Source organism: Osmerus eperlanus, chromosome 5, assembly GCF_963692335.1.
Source record: "Osmerus eperlanus chromosome 5, fOsmEpe2.1, whole genome shotgun sequence".
NCBI classification, from domain to species: Eukaryota; Metazoa; Chordata; class Actinopteri; order Osmeriformes; family Osmeridae; genus Osmerus; species Osmerus eperlanus.
In genome coordinates this window covers 19,443,682-19,466,885 of record NC_085022.1, presented here as the reverse complement: position 1 = coordinate 19,466,885, position 23,204 = coordinate 19,443,682, and the positions used below count along the sequence as shown (strand labels likewise).

At 46.8% G+C, this 23,204-nt stretch overlaps 1 protein-coding gene across 3 annotated transcripts in view; it reads right to left on the bottom strand.

Moving 5' to 3' along the window:
* Positions 1 to 23,204, bottom strand: part of megf11 (multiple EGF-like-domains 11) — a 57,491-nt gene that overhangs the window by 4,323 nt on the left and 29,964 nt on the right. For all 3 annotated transcript variants that reach the window (XM_062462405.1, XM_062462403.1, XM_062462404.1), the window contains exons 7-21: positions 17,049 to 17,295; positions 16,578 to 16,698; positions 16,181 to 16,317; positions 14,792 to 15,004; positions 14,119 to 14,293; positions 10,202 to 10,322; positions 9,469 to 9,632; positions 8,557 to 8,659; positions 5,886 to 6,032; positions 4,179 to 4,313; positions 1,829 to 1,957; positions 1,314 to 1,442; positions 588 to 716; positions 329 to 457; positions 4 to 190 (exon numbers count right to left, since the gene is read on the bottom strand). In XM_062462405.1, the coding sequence (XP_062318389.1) occupies positions 4 to 190; positions 329 to 457; positions 588 to 716; positions 1,314 to 1,442; positions 1,829 to 1,957; positions 4,179 to 4,313; positions 5,886 to 6,032; positions 8,557 to 8,659; positions 9,469 to 9,632; positions 10,202 to 10,322; positions 14,119 to 14,293; positions 14,792 to 15,004; positions 16,181 to 16,317; positions 16,578 to 16,698; positions 17,049 to 17,295 (2,266 nt within the window). The remainder of the gene's footprint in view (positions 1 to 3; positions 191 to 328; positions 458 to 587; positions 717 to 1,313; positions 1,443 to 1,828; positions 1,958 to 4,178; positions 4,314 to 5,885; positions 6,033 to 8,556; positions 8,660 to 9,468; positions 9,633 to 10,201; positions 10,323 to 14,118; positions 14,294 to 14,791; positions 15,005 to 16,180; positions 16,318 to 16,577; positions 16,699 to 17,048; positions 17,296 to 23,204) is intronic.

Sequence of the window (23,204 nt, the reverse complement as noted above, 5' to 3'; positions counted from 1 at the left end):
GCCACGCTGGGCTGCAGATTGTGGCCTTTGTCCCTCTGCCTCTGTCTGTACCACACAAACAAGCTGAGCATGGCCATGATGATGAGGAGGAGGAAGATGATGCCCATGACTGCCCCTGCCGACTGGCGCTCTGAGCCCCGGGCGGGGCTGATCTTAGTGTAGGGGTTCAGCTCTTCCATCATCAGAGCCGCTGCGATAATCGCACGCACCCACACCCCCCCACCCCCCAACACACACACACACACACACAAAGAAGGAATAGTGTTGGTTAGTGACGCGTGAAAGAAAATAGAATAGGTTCGAATGAGAAACCCCGATGTAGGCTCACCTTGGTCGCAGCGGATGCCTTTGTACCCAGGGCTGCAGTAGCAGGTTCCAGTCACGTAGTCACAGGTTGCGTTGTTCATGCACTCACACAGCTGCTGGCAGCCATAACCAAACGTACCCGGAGGGCACTCTGCTCAACAGACAAGACATCAACGTCAAATATCGAACCCACAGGGAGGACACGCTGTCACTGTTGTCGGTGTTGAAAGTGAGATAGAGAGGGGGGGGGGGGGGGGGGGGGGGGGAGTTGAGAAACTCACTCTGCTCACAGCTGGTCCCGATGAAGCCTGTTCGGCAGGCACACTGGCCAGTCATGTGGTCACAGTCAGCTCCGTTCTGACAGCGACAGACCTCAGAACAGTCCCGGCCATAGAACCCAGATGGACAGCCTAGGGGGAGAGAGGGAGGGATGGCGGGCGAGAGAGGCGGGGAGTCTGTTTGTTTTGAAACAAGGGAACACAATTTAACGCATCGACAATCCTACCATAATGCAAGCAAGACAAATATTACGAGCAGGGATAAATGCTTTGTGCTCCGGAACACTAACCCTCATTGGAATGCACAAATGACACATTTGAGCTGGGTGACACTTGCTGATTTTGTCAACTGTGACCATGACAAGGGTGATAAGATGGAAGTGCCTGTTTTTATGGTTCAGTGTTTTTACGAGGGAATCACAATCAAGGTATAAGCTCTCAATGGCAGCGGTATTTGAATGAATATGGCAATCTGTACCGTTCCTAATTAAAGGTATGAGATGAAAAGCTTTGGTGGCAGTAATGTGACCAACAGCCATTGTCAGATATTGTAACATAAAGTGTAGTTTAATTAAAAGCAGAGTATCAAACACTAAAAAGTCATTGATATTTGCTTCTCACAATTTGCCACTCGAGACTCTTGTGAGAAGTGCCATCTGGCCGCAGTTCCACCCTAACGCCAGCAGATGTCACTGTGTCCCTGTGACCTGGGTGTTACCAGAGACTCACGCTGTGTGCAGTAGAGACCAGTCCAGCCAGGGCTACACCTGCACTCTCCGTCATAGGCACTGCACTGGGCTCCGTTGTGACAGTTACATGAGTTGAGGCAGTCAGGGCCCCAGTACCCCGAGGGGCAGGCTGTAGACGCCAGCGAAGGGCAAGTGGCGCACGCACACACACACACACACAAACGCACACACACACGATGCAAAACAGAAACATGGGAACTTCAGTCGCTTCAATCAATCTAATATTGCCTTTCTTGCAGACCTCTAATTTGCACATACAAATTGATCAGAGCCCATATGCTAATTTTTGCTCTTTAATCCAATGAATCAAAGACAGTGGCATAAAATCAGTAATAGTTGTGTGTTAAGACGAGGTTAAGACCTATTCTTGGAATTTATATGATAATGAAAGGGATTCACATGTGACATGAGGTCAATGGACGAGAGAAATGAGGACTTCTACAGTTACCCGGCGGTAGAGACATACTGGAGAGAGAGAGAGAGACCTCGACGTACCATGAGAGCAGTCCTCTCCAATCCAGCCAGGGAAGCACTGGCAGGACCCATCGATGGGGTTGCATGTGCCGTTGTTGGTGCAGAGGCAAATCTCGCCACAGGCTTTTCCGTACCTGCCACTGGAACACACTGAGTACATACAAACAACACACACTGTGGTTACAGAATAAACGTAACCACCGGACACTCGCTTAGAAATGACAGGCATGTTTATCTCTGCATGCTTCTAACATCAGGAGGTCAAGCGTGAGCACAGGCATGACGTTGTTGACTGTGAGTATACTGTAAATATCTTTCTCAAGCGGTGTACTTTCGCTGCCAGCTGTGTTGAACCTCAGTGTTCTTTCTGAAGATGTAGACGGGAGATGAATCTGTGTTATAACGGCTAATCCGCACCTCCAGTTCTGCTGCATGTCTGCCCCACTTCCATTAAGCTCTGACTAAAATGATTGATGTTCCAGAAAATTAAAATAGACCTTGTGTACATTTTTTATTCAATTAATATTTCAATGCTCTCTGACACTCTCCTCAATTCAAGATTTCATTTTAGATTAGACTTCTATCGCGCTGTATGTGGGACAAATTCAAAAGGGACCTGCATGCAGCCAAAGACAAGTGGCAGCTTAACCAGTGGATAAACCACAATCATCGAGTTGTTACATAAGGCGAAAAGAAAGCACCAGAAATCAGATAAGGAAAATGCCTGTGAGAGTGTGTGGAGACTTGATCATTTTTATGTTTTCTAACGATTATGGTTTCTTCCTGTTCTTGGAACCTCTTTCAAGCAGTGCAGGTTTCTTCAGGGACCGCTTCAGGCTTGGACAAGCAGGACTGAACACAGGGAGTAGTAGTGGTTGTGATCTCGCCACCTATCTCTCTCTCTCTCTCTCTCTCTCTCTCTCTCTCTCTCTCTCTCTCTCTCTCTCTCTCTCTGTCTCTCTCTCTCTCTCTCTCTCTCTCTCTCTCTCTCTCTCTCTCTCTCTCTCTCTCTCTCTCTCTCTCTCTGTCTCTCTCTCTCTCTCTCTCTCTCTCTCTCTGTCTCTCTCTCTCTCTCTCTCTCTCTCTCTATCTCCCGGTAGAACTGCCTGTTCTCCAGTAATTATGGACTGGACAAATTAACGCTCCTCTCTTTTCCCTTCCAGTTAGCAAAGATATTAAAGATTTAGTCATCACACAGCTCTCAAAACCATGAAAGAGAATTCTCTCTATATATACCCACTGCTATTCCTTAATTCATAAGAAAGACTGGTAAATTATTAGGAAAAGTAATATCTACAGTACATGCATGTGGCTGTCCTCAGTTGTGTGTGGAGTGAGGTGGACATTAGAGAGTAATTCAGCTAAAGCATCGGCAGTGTCCAGGTGCTTCTCCTTAGTTACGCAATGGGACAGTATATTAATTATTTATCTTAATCTCTCATTTTATCCTGCTAAAAACAACAGCTGTTTTGCTGACATTTTTATGATCCATTCACATAGAAATGTAACATATGAACTCATGTTACTCAAATGTTAATGACATTTAGTTATACACGAACTTCACTAATGGTACGGGAACAGACAACGTTAGTTTAAGTTAAAATAGGTCATCGTTTTTTACAGCCTGCAAGCAGCGCAGGTTCAAAGAGGAGTAGTTGAAGAAGTTTAACAAGTTCATCCAGTGTCTCTAGAGCCAGTGTCTCCAGTTCATTGCTGTACTGTGATTCATATCAGCTCATTTACATGCATGTGATCCATGACATTCAACACACATTCAATAAGTGTACGTCTTCAAACATGCAGAACATGCATACCATTATATGTAGTCACTATACATCATTTAACATGCATTACATTTGCGTATAAACATGCATTACATTTGCGTATAAACCCTTGTGTTTCTGCACATTGTTCTCCTTTTCAATATAATCTGAAGTACTTCAGATTATATTGAAAAAGAGAATTCCAATATTGACATCACATATTATTTTTATTTTATTAATTGTTTACACTCAAAAAGACTGGTTTCAGCATCATTCAGATTTTGAAAGAAGGTTGTCAGAGACACTGATAATGTCAATTGTGTGCAGCATAGAGACAGGTGGCACAGCAGGGCGTTTGAGGGTCTTAAAGCAATAAAGGACATCAAACACACAATTAAATCACTCGCCATCCAGTCTCTGAGGGACTAACAGTGTACAGTGCATTTTTTTTTTTGCACCAAAAAACTTTGGGCACAAACTTTACAATGTACCACTATCGCTTACCTTCCTCCATGTTCACAGTAAAGTAAGGCCCTGTAAATAACAGAGCAGGGGCTAGGACCAGGGGGTGAGAGCACACAAAGGGGAGGGGGGAGAGGTCTACTTGCCTTGGTTGCACAGAGAGCCGGAGAAGCCGGACAGGCACTCGCAGTGACCCGTGACGTGGTGGCACGGCCCTGTGCTGTGCACACACTGTGGGCATGACTGGCTACAGCGGTGCCCATAGAACCCAGGAGAGCAGACTGGTACAAAGACAGCGAGGAGGAGAGGAGAGGAGTGGGGAGGAGAGAGGGGAGGGGAGAGGAGAGGAGAGGAGAGGAGAGGAGAGGGGAGGGGAGGGGAGAGGAGAGGAGAGGAGAGGAGAGGAGAGAGGAGTGAGGAGAGAGGATAGGAGAGGAGAGGAGAGAGGAGAGGAGAGGAGAGAGGAGAGGAGGAGAGGAGAGAGGAAAGGAGAGAGGAAAGAGGAGAGGGAGGCAAGGAACAATGGGAATGAAACATGTAAAATAATGAGGGTGGATTTGAGGAGAAAGATGAGGGGATGATAGAGGGAATGATAAAGTGGAAGAAGAACAAAAGAGCAAGAGGGCAGAAAAGAAAAGGAAGAAACGAAAGAAGAGAAATGTCAATCACTCTAATCATTCTATCCTATATGCTGTCTGAGATATAATATTAAAGTAGTCAAGACAAATATGAAAGTCTTGTGTCAATTTTCGTTAGATAGCAGCTTGACAACAATAAAATAATAATGATGGACTAGTTGAGCGCTGCCTAGCTTCGCTAGAAAACAATTTATGACATGCTGTTAATACATATTCAATACATTATCATTTGCAAAAATAACATGGCATAATCTAAATGTGAATGTTTTCATAATTGCAAGAGAAATAACATACAGTACATTTCTTTCTATAATAAAGTATAGTGTTCCATTTATAGTTGACACACACAAAAACATACACAAACACACAATTCCACTTCATCTGATGTTTACAGGTTTGGCCTCTAAAGATCACCCCCAATCAGTGAGCTCATCACTTGAGGCCAGTAACAGAGAGAGCCCAGTCGGAGAGAGAACACCGTCCCTGGAAGCGGGGCCCGCCGAGGGGCTGATGAGCCCGGGACAAGGGCCCCCCCAGGGACGATGGGGACACAGTGATGAAGTGAAAGCTGTGATGAAGGGTTTACTCTCACACATTTATGACCAACAACTAAGTGCTGTTCAAGTGCTCTTCAACTCTCCATTCGACAGCTCCTCAGAGAGCCGGGGAAGGTCAGCCAGTAGCATGGTGGAGTTGCCATGCTTGCGTCTCTCTCTCCTTCTCTCTCTCTGTTTCTCTCTGTCTCTTTCTCTGTCTCTCTCTCTGTTTCTCTCTGTCTCCCTCTCTCTCTCTCTGTCTCTCTCTCTCTGTGTGTCTCTCTCTCTGTCTCTGTCTGCAAGGTCTGCCCTGTCTCCTTCTCCTAGGAGTATTTTTACCTTTGAGAGGTCACTAAAACCTTTGACATCTGAGATTACAGAGTGGAATTTGTTACAGTAACCATTTTACCATATATCACTGAATGTTTCACATTGTAGGAGGAAGTGCATCTCTGTCTCAACCTCACCTGTCAAACAGTGACCACATATTCTGTGTTCTTTCAGTTGCCATGATTGGTGGTCACCGAGCCTGTACTTGGTTAGGATCTGTCTCTGCTTTCTATCTCTGACAGTAGAGAGATATTCTGCCAATGTATAATCTCTTTCTAGGCTAGATAACATTCAAACTGAATGTTAACTGAATGTAATGAAGACTGAGCAGGCAAGTATGGGGTCTTACTTCTCTTGCAGGAGGTCCCACGGTAACCCGGAGCGCACACACACGTGCCGTCCTCGGGGGAACAGGAGCCGCCATTCTGACACGAGCAAGTGACAGAGCAGTTGGGGCCCCAGAAGCCTTGAGGACACACATTATCACAGTGAATACCTGTGGACACAAGAAAAAGTTTTTTTTTTTTTTAAGATTTCAATTCACGCTGCCAGACAGCAACGTCACAGAGAGATCCGTAAAAGAATATCCACTCAACAGCGAGGCTGGGCAAGCTTTCGTTTGGAAGGAAGACGCCTTGCTTTTTGTCGAGGGTGCTTCTTGAGTTCAGCCTGTCCTTCTCCGCTCCCTGTCTCCAATCTAAATGTATTTATTTTGGATCTGACTGGGCCTCCATGCCAGTGCAGTGTGTTGATTAACAGGGTTGGGTCCCCTGGGTTGTCTTTGCTGCTCTCCCATTCTCTTTCAGCAGAGCCGGGCTTGTGTGCTGAGCTGAAGGGAGGTCTCCACTGGGGCCCAGGCTACAACAGAAGTAGCTGGAAGTGTCTCTGTGTCGCTGGCCGGCCTCCAACCAACTCCAACCACGGCACACGCGTGAACACATTCACGCGTGTGCCTGACCAGTGCAGTGTCCCAGTGAGGAGGCGGCCTGCTGAAATTGACAGAGCAGCAGGGCCGTGGCACATGTGCACACACGTGCATGCGTGCAAGTCCACCGGGTTTCTATACGCACACACACAAGCGCACACATACACACGCACACACAAGCGCGCGCACACACACACACACGTACAGCAGCATTACTCTTTCAAGCTTCAGCCTCAGCTCTGGAGCCTCATTTGAAATTTTCTTTGACAGGGAATTTCTGAGAATGGTGCCTCCATTAAAGCAGCATTAGAGCTGTACCTTTGAATTAAACCTGGGCCTAAACTCAGGGGACTAATGTCATACAGTACCTGTGATTCCTTTGTGGGGGACGGGGGTGCACTGAGGGGGGAGGTGTGTGTGTGTGGGGTGTGTGTGGGGGGGGGGGTACGGAGCTGATAGGGGGGGTGGGAGTGATACAGTCAGAAAGCCCAACCCTGGACATCAAAGGAAGGGCAGGCTTGCGCAAGATTGTTTGAGGTTCTGCTGGGCCAGCCTCTCCCTTTATTGTCAGCAAACGAATGCTGAGAAAACTTCACACTTTGAGTCTAATGGTGACAAACAGAGGCCCGTTAGAAGTCTCTGAGAGATCTCCAGCATCTGCAGAAGAGTCTCTCCGCCAAGCACTGCCAGAGGTCCCACCGTCCAATTAGTGGGGAATAAGCTGAACACACTACCATGACCTCAAACACTCAGAGAGATCACATGCCAACATACAGTGCAGAACACGTAACCACGTGCACGTTTTCACTGTTCTTACTCACACACTCTTTCCGTACTATTTTTTGTGTTCTCTTCAGTCGTGCAATGTTGAGCTCGGCATGGCAACCGACTGCCAGCTATGTCTCAGCCTCGCTAATCCCACGGCTCATCTTCTGCCAACGTCATAGACAGGCTTCGTTTGGACTCTTTCCTCTTCGATTTCTGTCACGCCACAAGTAAGTGGGCCCTTTATGGACGCTCTCTTTCTGGCTCCGTTGTGAAAACGTTTTACAGTAATGCCTCTTTCTCTTTCCTTTCACAAATCCATGACTAAGTCCAGGCTTCTCGATTGCCCATTCCCATCTCTCTCCTTCGTGTCTTTCCCAAGGTTCTCTATGTGTGAGTTTACATATATGGCCCCAGTGGACTGCCTGGCCCACTGGTCCAAGCTCTGCAGAAGGTAGAGCGCAGCAGACCATGGAGACCCGTACAGGCATGACCTTTCCTGAGGATACCTGCCTTTCCCATAATGCACCTCTCCACTGGAGCTCACAGAACAGGGCCTCTCCTGCCCCCCCCCCCTTATATTTGGCCTTCAGATATAAAACTTTCAGAGCATAATGATCCACACCCTTGGTGTGACATTCCCTTTTTCCTACCTTCCTTCTCTTGCCCTGCAAGGAAATGTTTACATTTACTGGAGACACAGCCCACCTTGAAGATCGAAACACCAAATTGTATTAATCTGCTTGCGGTACGTGTACATGTTAAAAAGTTAAAAGCTACCAATAACTGCTCAGACAGAGGCTTGTGTTTTCATAACAGCCTGATATAAATGTGGAGACAGTCAGTCATCATGGCTCATCTTGACACCCGCTGTGCAGGACGGCTAAAAAAGATTAGGCTTGCCATGCCGAATGTAGATTCAGTTTTATAGATATGAGTGTTTCAGTTAGGAAAATTGAGTCCAATGTATAAATCAAGTGACTACGTCTGTTGTGTCACAACTGAGGAAGGAATTTGTAGAATGATAACATTCCAGTTTCCAATGATATTCATTTTGAAGAACAATATTTATTTAGCTGAAAACTGCTTATACATTCTCTACACAGTTACAGAATCACATTTCAGATACTTACGATAATAAATCTCCACATTATGTAGTGTAACCATAAGCACAATATGACATATTAATGTTTTTTTGCTATGAGGCGGATTTAAGTCAATCATATTCTGCTATATTTGTCAGTAAGCCTGTGTTTATACAGCAGTAATGTAAATAGACAAAACAGTATATAAACTATGTCGTACTTTAGGAATGTGTGCTAATACTAACCTGTCCAGCCTGCTAGACAGTGGCAGAAGCCGCTCACAGGATCACAGCCGTCGGCGTGGCTACAGTCACAACGCTCTCGACAGTCCAGCCCGTAGGTGCCATCCTGTCGACACATGGATCGGGGGTTACAACACACGTCTGACACTGTTCACGCGCATCCACGCGCATCTCCCGCGCAGAGCAGGGAGTCAGGTGGCTGAGCGGTTAGGGAAGCGGGCTAGTAATCTGAAGGTTGCCAGTTCGATTCCCCGGCTGTGCCAAATGAAGCTTGCGCAAGTTCAGTCAGGCAAGACCGATCTCTGCACTCGGGTTTAATCGTAGTGTACACTTCTCACTCCCCCCGCTAAGAACGCCCTACCGTTCCCCCGTTTCCCTGGACGGGCGGTCACTAGGGTTCAGGTCGATTAGCGCTCCCGCTATCAATTAATGGTGTCACATGATCCGTGCCTTTAAATATGATTCTCTCCCTCTGTAGTTTGTCCATGCTATCAAGTGCGCGACCCTCCACCACCCCGTCGCCGCCCGGTTCCTGTCTCAGTCTTCGGCTCGATTGGTCGTCGGCTGCCGCCACCGCCACCAGTGTCTGGACTCCGTGGGGGATTCTTCTTCGGGCGTTGGGCAGGCGCCCGTTGATCCATATAATTCCCCGTGGGGTTCAAGCTCCAAACACCTTAGTACATTTATTAGTCTGTAATAAACATCTTTCACTCATCCCAGGTCTCTCCTGATTGAAATGACGTTGTGTCCTTGGGCAAGGCACTTCACCCTACTTGCCTCGGGGAGAATGTCCCTGTACTTAATGTAAGTTGCTCTGGATAAGAGCGTCTGCTAAATGACTAAATGTAAATGTAGAGCTTGGCACGACACACGCCGGGCCTCGACAGGCTCCGGGAGGTCAAAGGTCATACTCACGGGGCAGGGCAGCGTGCAGTGCTCTCCTCTCCACCCAGGGGAGCAGGTGCAGGTGCCGTCCATGGGGTCGCAGTCCGCCCCGTTGGTGCACAGGCAGGTCTGGTTGCAGCTCAGCCCCCAGGTGCCACTGGAGCACAGGATGGAGCAGTCCACGCCCTGCCAGCCTGCGGAACACAGAGGGGGTACAAACCCAAACCGTCAGCACTTTTCTCGGAGACGCGGGACGTTGTTGTTGCTAAAGCATCCCGCCATGACGGATGAGCACTTTGCAGTGTCGTCATCCAGCCCTCAGGCTATGCTAATGCCTCGGAAGCCCAGGCCCAGTGTTGTTAATAATGGATGGGTTCAGGAAAGACATCTCACTGTTCTATAGGGGATACGACTGACAGACTAGGCCCGTGTCTCCTCGGGACAGGGGTCATCAGAGTGCTTTGAGAGAAGCCTCGAGGGAAGGAAACCCTTCGGTTTTGATATCGCCCTCCTCATATCAGCTGATCTCTGAAGTGTTTAATGCAAGGCTGCCGTGGCGTTTCATCAGCTCTCTAACACAGGCTTTGATTTCTGAATGACACTTTGATATTGCATGATTGCCTGCATGAATGAATTAGAGGTCAGACTGTTGATCCTGCCGTGGCCCACTGGGTCTCAAGAGGTCTCGAGGCCCGGGGTCGGGTTTAGTTTGAAGAGCGACCGACTATCTACCGTCCCCGGCGTCCTCGGACAGGGGGGCTACCTTCTCTGCAGACGCAGGAGCCGTCCACGGGTGAGCAGGACGCGTGGTTGTGGCAGGAACACGTGGAGGAGCAGCTGGATCCGTAGAGACCAGGAGGGCAGCTGGAGGAGCAGTCGTCTCCCTGTGGACGAGAGGTCAGTCCCACGGCGTCACACGCTGGCATTCACAAGTTTCAAACCAAGAGCCTCACATTGATAGAAACACAAAGCAGATCCAGACAGGAGAAGTACTATTGCACGTTTGAAAAAAGAAAATGTCAAAAAGTGGAAAGATTTGAGTAAGTTACTGATTCGCTGATTGTCTATTAGACTAACACCGCCGCTGTATGGCAGACTGGACTGCAAGGGATCTGTAGAATCTCCTGCAGACAGACAAGCCCTTAGTGGAGAGAGGAGGCAGTGGACCACCAGCAGGGAAAGATTTCAGGGGCCTGGGTGGCAGAGCAGGGGAAGTTCTGAGCTCCGGTGTGGCTTTAAGGGTGTCTCTCTCTCTCTCACACAGCTCCAGTAATGAGCTAACCGTGAGACACAGGCAGCCCACTGGGGCCCAGCCCTTAAGTCCCTCATTGACGCATTAGAGTGAACCATCTGGTAAAGGAGACTGAGCTCTCCACCCCGTCCTCTCTGGCCCACCGTCATTAGAATTCCTCTGCTTGAAAAGGCTGAGACAAGCACACACCTCCACACCTCCCCACCTCCCCATCTGCCCCCAGAGCTGGTGATCAGAGCTCCTCTATGGATGCCCGCACCGCACTCCTCCCTCCCTTCCCAGCCCTGCCATGAGTGACAGCTGACACAATGATTTAGGGTTCCAATTAGCGGGTTAGAGGACTCCTGAGTGGCTCCCGTTTCCCACTCCGGAGAGCTAGGGATCTTCCGACTGCTCACCGCTCTCATTATCATTTTGAAACCAGGTTCAATGGGAGGCAAGCAGGAGAGGATATATGTCACTGGGCACCAGGGGCAGAATGCACATCGTAAAGCCTCTCTCCTCCCCGTGCAACACATAAAAGCTTCCATCGGTGAATGACATTTTTATCAATCGGTGCCAGTGACTTTCTTCTGCTTAATATGACAGTGTCAGGACTACTAACAATAGCGACTCTGGTGCAGCTGCTCTCAGCGTCGGACAGAGTCCAGGGCGGGTGATAGGTTTGGAGCTGGCCTTGAGCCTTTCTCTCTAGAGCACAGGCAATTTACTGGTGAGTGGTCTCATGGATAAAGGGTCACTGAGCCACAAATGACCACATGGATTTAGTTACATCCATGGATGCGTTGAATTCCACTTGGGTTCCCCCACATGGCATAGAACCCACTGGTTGGACCAGTCACATAGAGCTTTAGGCAGCTCTCATTAGTCGACTGATTTATATTCCTTCTGAGCTCACATGGAATATAAACTCAGCATGTGGGAGACATTATTAATACTGGAACTGTCCGTGGTTTTGAGACAGGAAGAACCATAAATCCCCCCAGAACGTGCAGTGTGGAAGCAGGACCTGGCTGAGGAGAGGATGTTCCGGGTCCAGGTCTGCTTCCAGACTGAAGCGCGGGCTGAGGCATTACATTCGTATGCATTATTGTGTTAAAGTAATTGGACAGCAGTTTGTAGAACGTCTCTCCTCTCGCCGACACAACATCGATTAGTTTGGTGCCCATTGAGACTGGATGCAAATGGCACCGCTAATCACCCATCAGTCTCACTCCCCAACAGTTAATCTAATTGCAGCCCAGTTGACTGTCAGTTTAAAACTCACTGAGCAAAACAGAAATTGAACAATTTTGATGCGATGAGGAAGCCGACTCAAAGGGGAAAATCTGTTGCTTTTGCCCACTTTAAGACCCTCTAAAACTCAAGTCAATGTCACAAAGTCAACGGAAACGCAGTTCACACAGTCTGTTTGTAACATAAAACATAAACACAGTACAGAAAGTGCCCACCTGCAGCGCCAACAGTAGATTGCTGAGGACAATTCCTTGGAAAGGTAACATGTAATCACTTTGTCCCAGTCAAAGAAAGAGCATGTCCAATTACTAGCGCTAAATCAACCGTGCAGGATTTTGTTATTTTCTTGGCACTTGGGCTGGTTTACCACCCGATGAGACCCCACAGAGGAGTCAGCAGGGAGGCTGTGGCTGTTATCACGGCCCTCTCAGGACTGGACTTCACAAACAGCCAGGTCTGGGGCCTTAATAATGTTTCGGTGTTACCTCCAGCGAGATGTAGGGATTTGTGACAAGCGCTGCTACTATCAATATTTAAGATTTAAAGTAATGAAGGAAATACTCGTAGAATCCTCACATTTTGGTAGATTTTGGAGACATCGCAAGTTCTCCTACTTGGGTGAACGGCTTCTTGGTAGAGACCAAGGCGCACAGATAAGTTGTGTAACTAAAGCAGAACTGTGATCACATCATTACTAATCCCCAGTTATCATGGCTGAATTATGATATACAATGCAACAATGGGTATCAATCTACAGCACTGCTTGGCTTTCATGTGTAGACATATTTTCCTACACTGTACAGTATATACTGTATGTAATGACACCAAACCTACAAAAAGGAGGCATATTTCATCAAATCATTCATGTAATCAAAACATTTAGCTAAATAATTACCTTTTCGACAGTTACTTGACATATTGCAAATGTATAGTAAATTGGAACTTCTGTCATCTTTTATTCAACTGAACCATTTAGTGTCTGCTCTTCACATGAAGTCTGCTCTGCTCCCTTCTGACATCATCCTCTCTGTATCCTGCTCCTGCCCTCTAGGCCTGTTTAATGGATCTGGCATCGGCTCCCAGCATCCACCACACCGAACAGGTGGAGCAAATTAAGACACAGTCTGTGCCCCCGCTAGGTAGCTCAAATCACCACAGTGGCCCGCTGTAAGACACAGGCAATTTGCACGGAAATGTAGTGTTGGCAGAAAAGTACCTCACACGCTCTGTAACTTGATTTGTTGACAAAGTATAACAAAGTGGACATGAGGTGTCCCTAGTAAAAGGAATCCATAAAAATGGGATACCTAGCCAGAGAGAGGGCGTAGGATGCAGATGATACTTTCAGCTCGGACAGGTCTTGGTAGAGGCTTAGGCTGAGTTGATGGCCGAATTGTAGAACAGCATGCTATATTATCCATGCCAGTAGGACATGGAGACTAAGAGTCTTTCTTCGGCAGGCTCTTTTCTTTTTGTGCAGCCCTGTGGTGCAATATAGAAAATGCATTATGAGGAAGTGTTATTCCTGTTCAATAGTCTCACCCTTTTCCTGCCTCTCTGTGCAAGCCTGCTGCTGCTAATAATGTGTCTCGATCACCAAATACTAACAGGCCAGCAATGGCATTTCTTTTTTCATCTGTGCAAATAGTCAAAAAAAAGAACTTAAGAATTACTGTACACTTTTTTAGCTTTTTTAGCTGTTTTTTAAAATGAAATGAAAAAGCTGAATCAAAAACCTTGAGGGATACTTAACCGAGAAAAATTAATTGTGGATTTTTAGGTGATGAAAATATAGAAAATGCTATCGGGTATAAACTGTATGTTATATGTGAGAGAAAAAAAAGCATATTTCATAAAATAGAGTAGATCATATTGCTACCTTAAACTATGCTAGTAGGGTGCTTTGGAAACACCAGACATCTGACAGTTCCACCAACTGCTCCACCGACGAGGTGAAAACTTTGCCGAAGCAACACAGAACCCCCCTGGGTGGAACAGACCAGGACTGTGTGCCCGCTGCAGCCATGGACTGCATCATCACGATGTAGGCCAATGATCAACCAAATGACAAACCTTGAGGGTTTAGGTTGGTTGAGGGGCAGTTCTATGGGCGTATGTGAAGCCCTCTGTGACATGCTTGCGTGTAAAAAGGGCTATACAAATACATGTGATTTGATTTGATGACAACTCACCATGAAACCAGGTGCACATATGCAGGCGCTGGTGACACCATGGCAGTCGGCCCCGTTGGCACAGTTACATGGCAGCATGCAGCCTTCACCATAGAAACCAGGAGGGCAGGTTTCGTTGCAGTACAGCCCTGTCCACCCGGCAGCACAGGTGCATTCACCAGACAGGGGATGGCAGCTGTACCAGAGAGGGAAGAGCGAGGAGAGGGGAACACAAACAGAGAGAGAGAGGAGGAGAGTGAAAGAGATTGGGGGGAAAAAAGAGGGAAAGAGAACAAGAGAGAGATAGTTGCTGCGTAACCCTACTTGAGAGCATCAACACCTCATTTCAAAGGAAAGTCAAATGGTGAACTCCGTGGCGACAACGCTTCATCCATCTTAGACTCTACATGCGCTTCCAGATGGATGAGCTGTCTCTTTTCTCCTTCCTCCTGTAATGAGTTGTACCGTTCCAGCACCCAGCAAGGCAAGCCAGGATCAGAACATTAACATTGCATTAGCTCTGAATGTTGCTGAGAAATAATGAATGAAGCAAAGGTCACGATTAAAAGCTAACTGTGTGACATGGTTAAGACGTGTCCAGATTTGGAAACGTGAACTGGCTAAGAGCTCAGATAAAGGCTAATTGATTCGTCGAGCTCTTGTTTCATGTCTGGTGTTCATATCTCCGTCTCACCTGAGAGTGTTGGTGGCGTTGCAAGGGCAGTACTTGTCACAGATGAGGCCATAGAGGCCCGGAGGACAGAACCTCTCCTGACAGTGAGGTCCTTTGAACCCCGTGTCACACAGACAGGCCCCGTTGATGTGGTAACATTTGCCTCCGTTCTGACAGTCACAGCGAAGGGCACACTGAGGACCATAGCTGCCCACCGGACACTCTTCTTGGCACCTAAAACACAAACATGCAACATTTAGTAGACGCTCCTATCCAGAGAAACTTACAGTAAGTACAGTGACATTCCCCCGAGGAAAGTAGGGTGAAGTGCCTTGCCCAAGGACACAACTTCATTTTGTCACATCCAGGAATCGAACCGGCAACCTTCTGATTACTATCCCGATTCCCTAACCGCTCAGCCACCTGACTCCCTACGTCCCTAAACGTGCAACATTATCCATGCACCCTGACATAGACTCCAATAACAACAGAAAGAATCCCTTACTGGAAACACCTCCAAGTCAGGACATATTTGAATCAAAAGTTGGGAAGCTCAACGAGACCTGGAACGTAACTAGTGAATCCTATTGCTGTTAGCAGTTACAGTAGGACTACCCTGCAGCATCAGAAGGGTTTTCTCGGGCGAGCAATCTTCATTAACTATCCGGAGTCAAATAAGTGCTGAGAAGATTCTGAGCAGGGAACTTAAATATACAATCCTGGCAGAACATCAATCTCAGGTGTCCAACAAAGCCATTACGAAGCTGATAAATAGCTCAATTAAATTATAAAATGGCCTAGTTATGTTTCATGTTTAAATTACATTGGATTTAGTCCTTAACAAAAAGAACAAGTATTATTAAACTGGGCAGAGGTGAGTGAGGAAATAACATAATCTTAGATTATCCCTGGCAGGTTAATCCACCTGTCATTGGCTAAATGAATGAGGGCAATTTTGCTAAATATTACCGCATAAGTAAGTCTGGTTCAGAAAAGGTTTTCTTCCTTCAGACAATTGCTTTGGCTGAACTAATAAAGCCTGGCTAGCTCTGAGCCATTCAGTCAGACAGAGGGAACTAGAGAGATCTGTGGATGTCAATGGAGTCCTAATAAAAGGACATTACTTATAATTAATGAGTTGAAACCAAACAGCAAGGCGCCCACTGTGGAGATGAATGGACAGGATGGGAGGGATGGAGATGAATGGAAGCTCACCACATGGACACAGCCAGGGCAGCAGCTAATAGGGCACATGAATAAAACATAAATACCTATATTAAATTGTTCCTTTTATCAACTAATGGACATGTATAAGTACCATCTTGTGGTCCTATTCCATCTTTCCTTCTCTGAGAAAGAAAGAGAACTTCTATAGGCTGATTCTACAAAAGGTTAAGATTATGTACGCACCTGCGTCCACTGTAGCCTGCAGTGCACTGACACTGCCCAGAGATGTGGTCACACAGCCCTGCGTTGCGGCAGGAACAGTCCTTGCTGCAGTTGATGCCATACTTGCCAGCGTGACATGGTTGGGCACAAACGGAACCCTGCAAATCCACCCAGGTGGGTCAAAGGCTGGGTTAGGTTAAGACAAACACACTCACTAGGAATCTGATGTGGAGAACAACGTCTACAATGTCACGAGTTTGTGACTGACTTCGCCCTCTTTGAGAAACAACAGCTCTTTAGTTCTGTTAGTTGTGTGAGTTTGAGGAGATGTGTTAGGATTCCAAAGTCATCTAACCTTCTAATACTCCCCCCCCCCTCCTCTCTCTCTTCCTCCGTCCCTCCCTAGTCGCAGTCCTACCGTCCATCCTGCGGGGCAGGAGCACTCTCCTGTGATGTGGTGGCACGTCCCTCCGTTCTGACAGGGGCAACGTTGCTCGCACTGGGACCCGTGGCTACCATAGGGGCAGCGCTCTCCACAGCTGGCATGGCACAGAGCGAGAGAACACACACCGCCAGTCACACCACCGGCTGACAACAATGTCCGTCATGCATATTTATTTGTCTCCCCTTTGAAGAGGGCAGACGCAGACCATGAGTGACACGGAGAGAGGAAACAGTTGGGAGGGCGTCAGCGTTTTACATTTACATTTAGTCATTTAGCAGACGCTCTTATCCAGAGCGACTTACAGTAAGTACAGGGACATTCCCCCCGAGGCAAGTAGGGTGAAGTGCCTTGCCCAAGGACACAACGTCATTTTTCACGGCCGGGAATCGAACCGGTAACCTTCGGATTACGAGCCCGACTCCGTTTTACGCGGTAGGTACTCACAAGGCCCCCGAGTACCCTGGTGCGCAGATACACTCTCCTGTCTCGTGGTGGCAGGTGGCGCCATTGAGGCATTGGCAAGGGAGCTGGCACAGTTTGCCGTAGTAACCCCGCTCACAGGGCTCCTCACAGCGCCAGCCCTGGTAGCCGTCGGTACAGACACAGGCCCCTGTGATGGGGTTACACTTGGCCCCATTCTGGCACTGGCAACGGTTACTGCAGTGGGGCCCCCAGTAGTCACTCTCACAGCCTGCAGACACACAAAAAGACATGGGATCAGACAATAAGGGCCATGCATATGGGTAGTCATGGTAATGGTTTTAATGGTACTTGATAGGCACATTTTGCATTACATCATTGTTGTTTGTACATGATGTTCATCTGGGGTCTCTTACAAGAACAGTGAAACATCAGCGCACATCAATGTACACTTGGGGAAAAGACGGAAGTAATCGACCTAAGACCTGAGATATTAAGCAGGGAAATATTCTTATCCCCACATTTAAATTGTAGAACCCATAGAAATGATAAATCTGATGATAAATCCTCAACAGAGTCTGAATTGCCAACTTGTACCCCGGCACTGGCATGGAGGAAGATTTGTAAAGTAATAACACTTAATGGTCTTGCATTTGTTGAGATGTATCACTGATTTAAATGCTTTATCGATACCAGAGCCCCCAGAAGAGAATGGTGTAGAGACTGAAAATACACTGTTTCTCTACTCTCAGAATTATCTCTCTGGCTCATTTGAGAAATCATTTGTTAACCCAAATTATTTGATAAAGTGTGCAAATTGCCAAGTTGATCTGTATTAGAGTCCTAAGAAGCCAAGTCAACAGCATTTGGAATGACATGGAAGGGTATAAATCCTGGGTAGGAGAAGTTTCAACAGCTTGTAAGAATTCTTTTCTGTAAAAGTCTCTTTTACAGAAGCAGCAACAGAGCCTTGCATAACTGCCCAGCATGGGGCACAGTTTCCCGGACAGCAGATATTTACATATTGATTCCCACATCACAGCAGACCGGCTCACGAAAGGTAAAGACACCAGACTCCCTCCCAAAATGCCATCTTCCTGCCAGGACCGTGATCAACTGGGAAGGGGCCTTAATGAAACCTGTTTCATGGTCATCACTGAGGCCTGTTTGTGCCAAGCACCTAGCAGGAGGATGATCATCCTTCTCCTGCTGGAAGCAGCTCTGTCCTGGAGGGGGTCCTGGAACACAACAGCTCTCTGCTAAAGGCCACGTTGCGGGGCTGGGGTGGGTGGCAACTATCGATTCCATCTAATACGCTCCTGGCCAGTGGTCTGGCGGGGCTGACTTCCCTGAAGGTTGAGCTGCTGTCACGTCGACGACCCCGGCACATTAAATGTGAAGTGTGCGAGGGCGGTCGGCGTAATAGATGAGCAGTTCCGCCGCAGCTCTGCTCGGCAGTCTATCAGCACTCATCAATGCTCCCTTCGTTCACCCACACTGGAAAACAGCACACGTCCACCGTTCTGGCAGGCAACGCCTACCCAGAGACCTCCTCACCTCCGCTCGCAACTTACAACCACCAGCATGCTGAGACGGCCGTCGTTAAGTGTTCACCCACCGCAGAGTCCAACAGTGGCGGTTCTGAAAGCCCTCCATGGCCACTCGTTGAGTGAAATACTAACCCGGAGGGAGGGTGACAGCAAAAATAAAGAGAAATGTAGGCAGAGCTTAATTTGCAGACATTTCTGCCTCTTAGGAGCTCCACAAATGTATCCATTTGAAGTTTTAAACCTTCTTTAGCTTGCAGTAGGACGCCTCAGCACATTTGGAGCAAAGCCCATTATCTGCTCGTCTTCCTCCTGTACGGAGGTTTTTAGACTCACCACAGCGGCCGCTCCCTTCGCCGCTCTGACAGCGTTTAACTGTGATTAAGGAGTCAGAGTTCACGGTGCGCTGTGGGCAAACAGAGAGGAGACGGAGAAACTTTGGCCAACATCACTTTTGGTTTGAGTTGTTTAAAGCAGCAGCTTTGGAGAGGGAGACTAAACTGGGAGAGGGATGAGGACCCCCTATGGTTTGCGGAGCGTGGGTGATGAATCCCACACAGGCCAGGGACTGAAGAACCTCCCATGCCAACCACCATTAACTGGTCTGGCCCGAGTCGGACAGACTAATGAGAAGGAGCGTAGAGCAGCCGACCTGTGCTCCAACGGTTCCTAAAACACGAGGGGGTAAACATGGTTAACCTCACACACAGGGACACATGGTTGGCATCGCATGCAATCCCCTCGGCTGAAACAAAACTGATCTTTTGGAGGGGCAACAAACTTAAAACTCGGGAAGGTGATGTGTCGAGAATGGGCTGAGGGAACCGTCACATTAGCGCTGAGCTATGAAGTGTTCTCTAAAGCATGCATGCATTGTGGCTGACTGCCACAAGATTAAACCTAAACAGCTTTCAGTGGCATTTGACTCTGACTCAGAAGTTTTCCTTCTGAGTCTCCTGGCCTCTTCGGCAAAATGGCTTTTTTCTAAATGTTCACTGTAGAGAGCATGTGCCATTTAAAATGCTCACATAAGCTTCTCAAGACGCCCTTTAAGACGAGTCTCTTCACAAAGAAAGAGTTCTTTCTGAATCCAAAAGGCGGACAGACACAACAGTTTTCCACCCCATTTATTCAGCAGGGCACATGATACAGATGTACCCTGACGAGCCGAGACTGGCATAAATGATGGCTTGATAGCTGTGGACAGAGGTGGCTGTATAACTCAGTGACATGCTGGAATTGCCAGTTCTGACTGGGAGAGATCAGGGACACATTAGTCCTATTGGAGTGACTGGCAGCCAGCCCAAGTTCTCTTCTCCCAACCTGAATCACTCACTGTCACATAAACACGGAAAGAGAAACTCCAAAGAGCAGAGCACCAGTAAAAGACCTGCTTTTATCCATTCCAATAAACCTACCACACACACCTTACTGGACCTGGGAAAGTTAGACTAACTCAATATTGTGGAAGAGAGTGATGGCATATTCATGGCCTGACAATAAAACGGACAAAATTACTACAAGTAGTGTTTGAACACTACCTTTAATAATACATGCTGGAAGATTCTACAGCCTTCATTAAACTAAAAGAAGTTGAGAAGCTCTTTACTCTCACAGCAGTCAAGAAACTCCTGGTAATATTTATCACCTTGGGTGTGTTTTGATTAGCCTGAGCCTCCACAAAGGTTACAGGAGAGTGAGGAGATGACTTGAGGAGTGTCGTACAGTAAAGGCGGTGGAGTTTCAAAATGCATATCGAAATAGCTTAGACAATTCATAACATACTGTAGATGTTTTCATTTTTAGATAGCCAAGCTTTTTCTTGGCTGAATATTCCTAAGATTTAGTATTGAGTCCTAATTTATGTTGTTCTTCTCACCAGAACATTTGTAAAATAACTTGTATCAGCATCAACTCTTCATTAGGACGTTATTAGATCTGATTAGCCCCTCAGAAACTCATTCAATTAGTGCCGTTAAGTTAATAAACAAAGCCTTACCCAACATACCATTCCTTCACACACCCTTCATTCACTCACCCTACATGAAGTCATTCATCACAGCTGCCTGACTCAAGGCTAGACTAACAGTTTGAGCAGACATGATTTCTGTAAGGGCTCGGTGTGAAAGGGATGATGGTTGCGTGACCTTGAAGGATAAATGTCTCAAGGCATAAAAAAAAAAAAATCATCTCCAGTTGTAATAGCTGACAACATGCTACAAGACCAGCCCACCACGGTCTTCCCACGCACATGACTCTGTTATTTATTAACACACCGAAACCACGACGCAACAAGAACATATTTCGGATACATCATAGTGAGCTTGATGGATGTTTTTCTAAATATACAGAAGTAACTGCCAATAGTCATGGAGGGAAATCTGCTGAATTGGAATAACAGGGAACGCAGCAAGCTGGTGCTGTCGGTGAGGGGCGTGTTGTTGGTCCTGGCCTAATTCATCTTGGCCAAGCCCCAGTGAGTTCACCTTCCCCTGGGATGTGGAGCAGCACGAGATCAAGCCCATGCACACACACAGGCGCACACACACGTGCACACACACATGCACACACACATGCAAGGGCACGCACCTGCTCACACACTAGTGAAAGACTACGTACTTGCTGTATGAAGCCTTTCCTGTATACATGGTACTCAGGTTTCTCGTTGCTGATTTGAAGCTCTGAAAAGCTAACAAGATGTGACTGTGGAACTGTGTGTTCTGTGTGTTCTTGAGAACCACACAACTAATGAGTGCAGGGCTCCAGACTAACTTGTTGCCTTGGTTGCACTGGTGCGCCTAACTTTTTTATTTAGGTGCACCAGCACAAAATTTAGGTGCACCCAAATTTTTCCTTGCGTCGCCACAATTTCGAGGTCACCTTTTTATCACGCTCCATATACATTCATATATATTATGTAAATGATCTTAAACAAGAATAAGGTGTAGGTAAATATTTTTTTTTATTTGAAGCACAATCATACTGTATATATATATAAAAAAATATTTTAAGTGCTTCACTGAGCTACCAAACTAAAACATTTTAAGCAAAATAAAACATTTCAAAATAGAAAGTGCTACAGTTTAAAAGTGCTTCCCTGAACTGAGACCTAACATTTCATGGCTCAAAGTCTTATAGCGGGTCCCACCTTGCTGTCCCATGCCCTTCAGATGGCCAACACCTGTAATTTGGCCTTCTTGCCCTATGGCCTTGGCTAAATCATCTTGCCACACTCTCCCTAGCATCAAAATCCTAGCTCCATGGGTTAGCTCCATGGCCCAGCTTCGTAACTCAGGGGTCCGCAATTCATTTTTACAAGGGGCCACATGAGAAACCTGAAATGTGTTGGAGGGCCTCATCAATTTGCTCACTATTCATTTTCTCCCATTGTAAAAAGCAGCAAAGTATATATTTTGATTAGCTGCTACTGGTTATCAGAAGAATAAGGATATTCTGTAAATATTTATATAAATTTACATTTAGTAATTTATCAGACGCTCTTATCCAGAGCGACTTACAGTAAGTACAGGGACATTCTCCCCGAGGCAAGTAGGGTGAAGTGCCGTGCCCAAGGGCACAACTGGCACGTCATCTGGCACGGCCAGGAATCGAACTTGCAACCTTCTGATTACTAGCCCGCTTCCCTAACCGCTCAGCCATCTGACTCTAAATATTTTAGATTTTGGTGTAGGTCAAATAGGAAAGATTATAGAAGTAATAAACAGTATAAACAACAACAACAGTGTTTCATTTTATTTGTAACCAGTTAATCTTCACAAACACTGAAAAGTTGTTTTGCAGTATGTTAAAGATATGGAATTGATCAACTTTATACAAAAAGCAATACGTTTTTTCTGTTCATTTTGTTCTGTGAGAGTCCACTGGGCTGTCCACTGGGCTTGAACAAGTGCATGGAAATCTGCCTGAATGTCTGAGGTGGATATGCGAAGGACAGCTGACAGGTAATGATCAGGGTCTGCAGTTCAACTAGCAAACCATCAGCCCGCGCCCACTGAATCAGTCAAGTTCTTATTATGTCCGCGTTAGTTTTTTTTCTTCACAGCTTTCACTTTGACCTCAGTAAACAGATACTTAGAAGTCCATGTCTTGTCGCACATATGTAAATCGCCTGATCACTGTAGTCTTTCAGGACTACATATTTACTACCGCTCAACACATTTATTTATTTTAAATTTTTTATTTACCTCACGTGGGCCGGATTGAGACAGCCTGTGGCCGGTTATGGCCCGCGGGCCATACAATGCCCAGGTCTGCTAAACTGACTCTGGTGCTCAGGTCGTAATTTCAATCACACAGCACGGAGCTACAGGAATATCTGGACCACAGCCAATCAGAGGCAAAGACCCGCCCCATCTCTGTCTGATTGGTTTAGACCACGATATGATCCAACCAGAGCCATAGAAAAAGAGAGTTGCGACACTTCCATAGACTCCCATTGTTATCGAGGAATGAGGAAGTAAAGCGTGTCACATGCGACCTGTAGTTCCAAACATTGCATTTTCCACCGTTCAACCCCATTCATTTTCAGTGTTTCCGAAGCAAGTTAGCTGGTAAATTGATGAAAATCCTGCATTTTTTCATATTTCGACCACCACATATCAATTGTTATTAG